General features: G+C 50.1%; 1 protein-coding gene across 1 annotated transcript in view; it reads right to left on the bottom strand.

Moving 5' to 3' along the window:
* Positions 1 to 923, bottom strand: part of LOC135812385 (nucleoside diphosphate kinase homolog 7-like) — an 11925-nt gene extending 11002 nt beyond the window's left edge. Inside the window, exon 1 of the mRNA XM_065325760.1 lies at positions 487 to 923. Within this exon, the coding sequence (XP_065181832.1) occupies positions 487 to 495 (9 nt within the window). The 5' untranslated portion in view covers positions 496 to 923. The remainder of the gene's footprint in view (positions 1 to 486) is intronic.
* Between the last annotated feature and the right edge of the window lie 7168 nt (positions 924 to 8091).

Genomic DNA, 8091 nt, shown 5'->3' with positions numbered 1-8091 from the left:
AACGACGACCGCATGCCGAAGCGAGTTTTGTTTGGGGAGCTCCCTGCAACACGCCCTCGCCATGGTCCACGCAAGCGGTGGCGTGACGTCATCGTGGATGATCTCCGCTCCATCAGCCCCCCTGTGCCTTCTGACTGCTGGTTTGATGCTGCCCAGGATCGCTCTGTCTGGAGGCGGATCGCTCATCGTCGTCCTCCCGCCCGTGCTCCTCCTGATCCTGACTCTGGTTTCCGCTGCGCATGTGGAAAGGTCTGCCGTCGTCCCGGGGACCTCAAGCGCCACGCTCCGTACTGCAAAGCTAGCGGATAGTCCCTTCGCTATCATTGCCATCGGCAATGGGCACGTTCAAGGTTCAAGGTTCAAGGTGTGTGTGTAAGAGAGAGGGAAAGGTGGACAGATATCGAAAGCCCAAGAGGCCAAGAGAGGCAGAGACTACAAGACAGCTAGACAAACAGACGGATAGGAGAGACAATTACAGATGATTACCATTTGCATAGCAGAGATGTCAAAACCAGCCTGCACAATATCACGAGCTACTCTCCCAAGCAGACCTGCACTCAACAATAATTTCAGACCACAACATAACCATTATAAGCAAGTGTATATATTATCAGAGTATGTATTAACCATGTGTTTGTCTTATCAGAGTTTGTACTAAGCAAGGGTATGCATTATCAGAGTATGTACTAAGCAAGGGTATGTATTATCAGAGTACTCAAATCTGTAGACAGCAACTGTTTCGCTCTGTTAGAGCTCCTCAGCACAGCTCAGAGGACCGAAGCGCAGCTCTTCACAATGAAATACGTTTCCTTGAAGCAAAGCATTTTTATAAAGAGCTGCAAACCCCGCCAAGAGTGCTCGAAATGCTCCAAGAGCAGTGAGCGTTGCACAAGGCGAGCGGCAAGGGTGCGCGCTAAGGTAAGAGTGCTCAACCTAACAACATTGCTGACTACTAGGGAGCATAATACTCAAATCCGTGAACAGCATCTGTTTTCAGAGTATGTACTAACCATGTGTTTGTCTTATCAGAGTTTGTACTAAGCAAGTGTATGTCCTAGCAGACTATGTTCTAAACAAGTGTATGTACTAGCAGAGTATGTACTAAGCAAGGGTATGTATTAGCAGAGTATGTACTAGGCATGTGTATGTAGTAGTAGAGTATGCAGGGGCGTAGCACCCGCTACGACTGGTACGACCATGGCGTACCACTTTTCGAAAAGTGTGGTCCGTCCGGAACGTGCTAAACTGTAATAAAAAAAGTCAGGATCCAACGTTATGCATATGCGCTGATCAGACTTTGACCTTTTTCTAGACTCGTACTCGTAGATCTGTTATGCATCTGCAGTCGTGCTGAGTACTGTACTCGACTCGACTGCACACTGCGCCAGAAGTGTGCCAGAAATTCCCAGAACGCAGGATTTTGTGTCTTTTTTACAAAATGATCAATGAGAATACATGTACATGGTATACATAACACGGGGGATGAGAGTGGTGATGGGTATTACTAAGGCTGTGTTCTGTGTGTAAGGGTGGGGGATGAGAGTGGTGATGGGTATTACTAAGGCTGTGTTCTGTGTGTAAGGGTGGGGGGATAAGAGTGGTGATGGGTATTACTAAGGCTGTGTTCTGTGTGTAAGGGTGGGGGATGAGAGTGGTGATGGGTATTACTAAGGCTGTGTTCTGTGTGTAAGGGTGGGGGGATAAGAGTGGTGATGGGTATTACTGAGGCTGTGTTCTGTGTGTAAGGGTGGGGGGATGAGAGTGGTGATGGGTATTACTAAGGCTGTGTTCTGTGTGTAAGGGTGGGGGGATGAGAGTGGTGATGGGTATTACTAAGGCTGTGTTCTGTGCGTAAGGGTGGGGGGATGACAGTGGTGATGGGTATTACTAAGGCTGTGTTCTGTGTGTAAGGGTGGGGGATGAGAGTGGTGATGGGTATTACTAAGGCTGTGTTCTGTGTGTAAGGGTGGGGGGATAAGAGTGGTGATGGGTATTACTGAGGCTGTGTTCTGTGTGTAAGGGTGGGGGGATGAGAGTGGTGATGGGTATTACTAAGGCTGTGTTCTGTGTGTAAGGGTGGGGGGATGAGAGTGGTGATGGGTATTACTAAGGCTGTGTTCTGTGTGTGAGGGTGGGGGGATGAGAGTGGTGATGGGTATTACTAAGGCTGTGTTCTGTGTGTAAGGGTGGGGGGATGAGAGTGGTGATGGGTATTACTAAGGCTGTGTTCTGTGTGTAAGGGTGGGGGATGAGAGTGGTGATGGGTATTACTAAGGGTGGGTTCTGTGTGTATGGGTGGGGGGATGAGAGTGGTGATGGGTATTACTAAGGCTGTGTTCTGTGTGTAAGGGTGGGGGGATGAGAGTGGTGATGGGTATTACTAAGGCTGTGTTCTGTGTGTAAGGGTGGGGGATGAGAGTGGTGATGGGTATTACTAAGGCTGTGTTCTGTGTGTAAGGGTGGGGGGATGAGAGTGGTGATGGGTATTACTAAGGCTGTGTTCTGTGTGTAAGGGTGGGGGGATGAGAGTGGTGATGGGTATTACTAAGACTGTGTTCTGTGTGTAAGGGTGGGGGGATGAGAGTGGTGATGGGTATTACTAAGACTGTGTTCTGTGTGTAAGGGTGGGGGGATGAGAGTGGTGATGGGTATTACTAAGACTGTGTTCTGTGTGTAAGGGTGGGGGGATGAGAGTGGTGATGGGTATTACTAAGGCTGTGTTCTGTGTGTAAGGGTGGGGGGATGAGAGTGGTGATGGGTATTACTAAGGCTGTGTTCTGTGTGTAAGGGTGGGGGGATGAGAGTGGTGATGGGTATTACTAAGGCTGTGTTCTGTGTGTAAGGGTGGGGGGGATGAGAGTGGTGATGGGTATTACTAAGGCTGTGTTCTGTGTGTAAGGGTGGGGGGATGAGAGTGGTGATGGGTATTACTAAGGCTGTGTTCTGTGTGTAAGGGTGGGGGGGATGAGAGTGGTGATGGGTATTACTAAGGCTGTGTTCTGTGTGTAAGGGTGGGGGGATGAGAGTGGTGATGGGTATTACTAAGGCTGTGTTCTGTGTGTAAGGGTGGGGGGATGAGAGTGGTGATGGGTATTACTAAGGCTGTGTTCTGTGTGTAAGGGTGGGGTGGGGGGGATGAGAGTGGTGATGGGTATTACTAAGGCTGTGTTCTGTGTGTAAGGGTGGGGGGATGAGAGTGGTGATGGGTATTACTAAGGCTGTGTTCTGTGTGTAAGGGTGGGGGGATGAGAGTGGTGATGGGTATTACTAAGCCTGTGTTCTGTGTGTAAGGGTGGGGGGATGAGAGTGGTGATGGGTATTACTAAGGCTGTGTTCTGTGTGTAAGGGTGGGGGGATGAGAGTGGTGATGGGTATTACTAAGGCTGTGTTCTGTGTGTAAGGGTGGGGGATGAGAGTGGTGATGGGTATTACTAAGGCTGTGTTCTGTGTGTAAGGGTGGGGGGATGAGAGTGGTGATGGGTATTACTAAGGCTGTGTTCTGTGTGTAAGGGTGGGGGGATGAGAGTGGTGATGGGTATTACTAAGGCTGTGTTCTGTGTGTAAGGGTGGGGGGATGAGAGTGGTGATGGGTATTACTAAGGCTGTGTTCTGTGTGTAAGGGTGGGGGGATGAGAGTGGTGATGGGTATTACTAAGGCTGTGTTCTGTGTGTAGGGGTTGGGGGATGAGAGTGGTGATGGGTATTACTAAGGCTGTGTTCTGTGTGTAAGGGTGGGGGGATGAGAGTGGTGATGGGTATTACTAAGGCTGTGTTCTGTGTGTAAGGGTGGGGGGATGAGAGTGGTGATGGGTATTACTAAGGCTGTGTTCTGTGTGTAAGGGTGGGGGGATGAGAGTGGTGATGGGTATTACTAAGGCTGTGTTCTGTGTGTAAGGGTGGGGGGATGAGAGTGGTGATGGGTATTACTAAGACTGTGTTCTGTGTGTAAGGGTGGGGGGATGAGAGTGGTGATGGGTATTACTAAGGCTGTGTTCTGTGTGTAAGGGTGGGGGATGAGAGTGGTGATGGGTATTACTAAGGCTGTGTTCTGTCTGTAAGGGTGGGGGGATGAGAGTGGTGATGATTATTACTAAGGCTGTGTTCTGTGTGTAAGGGTGGGGGGATGAGAGTGGTGATGGGTATTACTAAGGCTGTGTTCTGTGTGTAAGGGTGGGGGGATGAGAGTGGTGATGGGTATTACTAAGGCTGTGTTCTGTGTGTAAGGGTGGGGGTTGAGAGTGGTGATGGGTATTACTAAGGCTGTGTTCAGTGTGTAAGGGTGGGGGGATGAGAGTGGTGATGGGTATTACTAAGGCTGTGTTCTGTGTGTAAGGGTGGGGGGATGAGAGTGGTGATGGGTATTACTAAGACTGTGTTCTGTGTGTAAGGGTGGGGGGATGAGAGTGGTGATGGGTATTACTAAGGCTGTGTTCTGTGTGTAAGGGTGGGGGGATGAGAGTGGTGATGGGTATTACTAAGGCTGTGTTCTGTGTGTAAGAGGGGGGGGGGGATGAGAGTGGTGATGGGTATTACTAAGGCTGTGTTCTGTGTGTAAGGGTGGGGGGATGAGAGTGGTGATGGGTATTACTAAGGCTGTGTTCTGTGTGTAAGGATGGGGGGATGAGAGTGGTGATGGGTATTACTAAGACTGTGTTCTGTGTGTAAGGGTGGGGGGATGAGAGTGGTGATGGGTATTACTAAGGCTGTGTTCTGTGTGTAAGGGTGGGGGATGAGAGTGGTGATGGGTATTACTAAGGCTGTGTTCTGTTTGTAAGGGTGGGGGGATGAGAGTGGTGATGGGTATTACTAAGGCTGTGTTCTGTGTGTAAGGGTGGGGGGATGAGAGTGGTGATGGGTATTACTAAGGCTGTGTTCTGTTTGTAAGGGTGGGGGGATGAGAGTGGTGATGGGTATTACTAAGGCTGTGTTCTGTGTTTAAGGGTGGGGGGATGAGAGTGGTGATGGGTATTACTAAGGCTGTGTTCTGTGTGTAAGGGTGGGGGGATGAGAGTGGTGATGGGTATTACTAAGGCTGTGTTCTGTGTGTAAGGGTGGGGTGGGGGGGATGAGAGTGGTGATGGGTATTACTAAGGCTGTGTTCTGTGTGTAAGGGTGGGGGGATGACAGTGGTGATGGGTATTACTAAGGCTGTGTTCTGTGTGTAAGGGTGGGGGGATGAGAGTGGTGATGGGTATTACTAAGGCTGTGTTCTGTGTGTAAGGGTGGGGGGATGAGAGTGGTGATGGGTATTACTAAGGCTGTGTTCTGTGTGTAAGGGTGGGGGGATGAGAGTGGTGATGGGTATTACTAAGGCTGTGTTCTGTGTGTAAAGGTGGGGGATGAGAGTGGTGATGGGTATTACTAAGGCTGTGTTCTGTGTGTAAGGGTGGGGGGATGAGAGTGGTGATGGGTATTACTAAGGCTGTGTTCTGTGTGTAAGGGTGGGGGGATGAGAGTGGTAATGGGTATTACTAAGGCTGTGTTCTGTGTGTAAGGGTGGGGGGATGAGAGTGGTGATGGGTATTACTAAGGCTGTGTTCTGTGTGTAAGGGTGGGGGGATGAGAGTGGTGATGGGTATTACTAAGGCTGTGTTCTGTGTGTAAGGGTGGGGGGATGAGAGTGGTGATGGGTATTACTAAGGCTGTGTTCTGTGTGTAAGGGTGGGGGATGAGAGTGGTGATGGGTATTACTAAGGCTGTGTTCTGTGTGTAAGGGTGGGGGGATGAGAGTGGTGATGGGTATTACTAAGGCTGTGTTCTGTGTGTAAAGGTGGGGGATGAGAGTGGTGATGGGTATTACTAAGGCTGTGTTCTGTGTGTAAGGGTGGGGGGATGAGAGTGGTGATGGGTATTACTAAGGCTGTGTTCTGTGTGTAAGGGTGGGGGGATGAGAGTGGTAATGGGTATTACTAAGGCTGTGTTCTGTGTGTAAGGGTGGGGGGATGAGAGTGGTGATGGGTATTACTAAGGCTGTGTTCTGTGTGTAAGGGTGGGGGGATGAGAGTGGTGATGGGTATTACTAAGGCTGTGTTCTGTGTGTAAGGGTGGGGGGATGAGAGTGGTGATGGGTATTACTAAGGCTGTGTTCTGTGTGTAAGGGTGGGGGATGAGAGTGGTGATGGGTATTACTAAGGCTGTGTTCTGTGTGTAAGGGTGGGGGGATGAGAGTGGTGATGGGTATTACTAAGGCTGTGTTCTGTGTGTAAGGGTGGGGGGATGAGAGTGGTGATGGGTATTACTAAGGCTGTGTTCTGTGTGTAAGGGTGGGGGGATGACAGTGGTGATGGGTATTACTAAGGCTGTGTTCTGTGTGTAAGGGTGGGGGGATGAGAGTGGTGATGGGTATTACTAAGGCTGTGTTCTGTGTGTAAGGGTGGGGGGATAAGAGTGGTGATGGGTATTACTAAGGCTGTGTTCTGTGTGTAAGGGTGGGGGGATGAGAGTGGTGATGGGTATTACTAAGGCTGTGTTCTGTGTGTAAGCGTGGGGGGGATGAGAGTGGTGATGGGTATTACTAAGGCTGTGTTCTGTGTGTAAGGGTGGGGGGATAAGAGTGGTGATGGGTATTACTAAGGCTGTGTTCTGTGTGTAAGGGTGGGGGGATGAGAATGGTGATGGGTATTACGAAGGCTGTGTTCTGTGTGTATGGGTGGGGGGATGAGAGTGGTGATGGGTATTACTAAGGCTGTGTCCTGTGTGTAAGGGTGGGGGGATGAGAGTGGTAATGGGTATTACTAAGGCTGTGTTCTGTGTGTAAGGGTGGGGGGATGAGAGTGGTGATGGGTATTACTAAGCCTGTGTTCTGTGTGTAAGGGTGGGGGGATGAGAGTGGTGATGGGTATTACTAAGGCTGTGTTCTGTGTGTAAGGGTGGGGGGATGAGAGTGGTGATGGGTATTACTAAGGCTGTGTTCTGTGTGTAAGGGTGGGGGATGAGAGTGGTAATGGGTATTACAAAGGCTGTGTTCTGTGTGTAAGGGTGGGGGGATGAGAGTGGTGATGGGTATTACTAAGCCTGTGTTCTGTGTGTAAGGGTGGGGGAATGAGAGTGGTGATGGGTATTACTAAGGCTGTGTTCTGTGTGTAAGGGTGGGGGGATGAGAGTGGTGATGGGTATTACTAAGGCTGTGTTCTGTGTGTAAGGGTGGGGGGATGAGAGTGGTGATGGGTATTACTAAGGCTGTGTTCTGTGTGTAAGGGTGGGGGGATGAGAGTGGTAATGGGTATTACAAAGGCTGTGTTCTGAGTGTAAGGGTGGGGGGATGAGAGTGGTGATGGGTATTACTAAGGCTGTGTTCTGTGTGTAAGGGTGGGGGATGAGAGTGGTGATGGGTATTGCTAAGGCTGTGTTCTGTGTGTAAGGGTGGGGGATGAGAGTGGTAATGGGTATTACAAAGGCTGTGTTCTGTGTGTAAGGGTGGGGGGATGAGAGTGGTGATGGGTATTACTAAGGCTGTGTTCTGTGTGTAAGGGTGGGGGATGAGAGTGGTGATGGTAATTGCTAAGGCTGTGTTCTGTGTGTAATGGGTGGGGGGATGAGAGTGGTGATGGGTATGACTAAGGCTGTGTTCTGTGTGTAAGGGTGGGGGGATGAGAGTGGTGATGGGTATTACTAAGCCTGTGTTCTGTGTGTAAGGGTGGGGGGATGAGAGTGGTGATGGGTATTACTAAGGCTGTGTTCTGTGTGTAAGGGTGGGGGGATGAGAGTGGTGAAGGGTATTACTAAGGCTGTGTTCTGTGTGTAAGGGTGGGGGGATGAGAGTGGTGATGGGTATTACTAAGGCTGTGTTCTGTGTAAGGGTGGGGGGATGACAGTGGTGATGGGTATTACTAAGGCTGTGTTCTGTGTGTAAGGGTGGGGGGATGAGAGTGGTGATGGGTATTACTAAGGCTGTGTTCTGTGTGTAAGGGTGGGGGGATGAGAGTGGTGATGGGTATTACTAAGGCTGTGTTCTGTGTGTAAGGGTGGGGGGATGAGAGTGGTGATGGGTATTACTAAGGCTGTGTTCTGTGTGTAAAGGTGGGGGATGAGAGTGGTGATGGGTATTACTAAGGCTGTGTTCTGTGTGTAAGGGTGGGGGGATGAGAGCGG

The sequence above is a fragment of the Sycon ciliatum genome, chromosome 3, assembly GCF_964019385.1.
Source record: "Sycon ciliatum chromosome 3, ocSycCili1.1, whole genome shotgun sequence".
Lineage (NCBI taxonomy): Eukaryota > Metazoa > Porifera > Calcarea > Leucosolenida > Sycettidae > Sycon > Sycon ciliatum.
The sequence above is the reverse complement of the archived record's forward strand: the minus strand, read 5'-3'. Positions and strand labels throughout refer to the sequence as shown.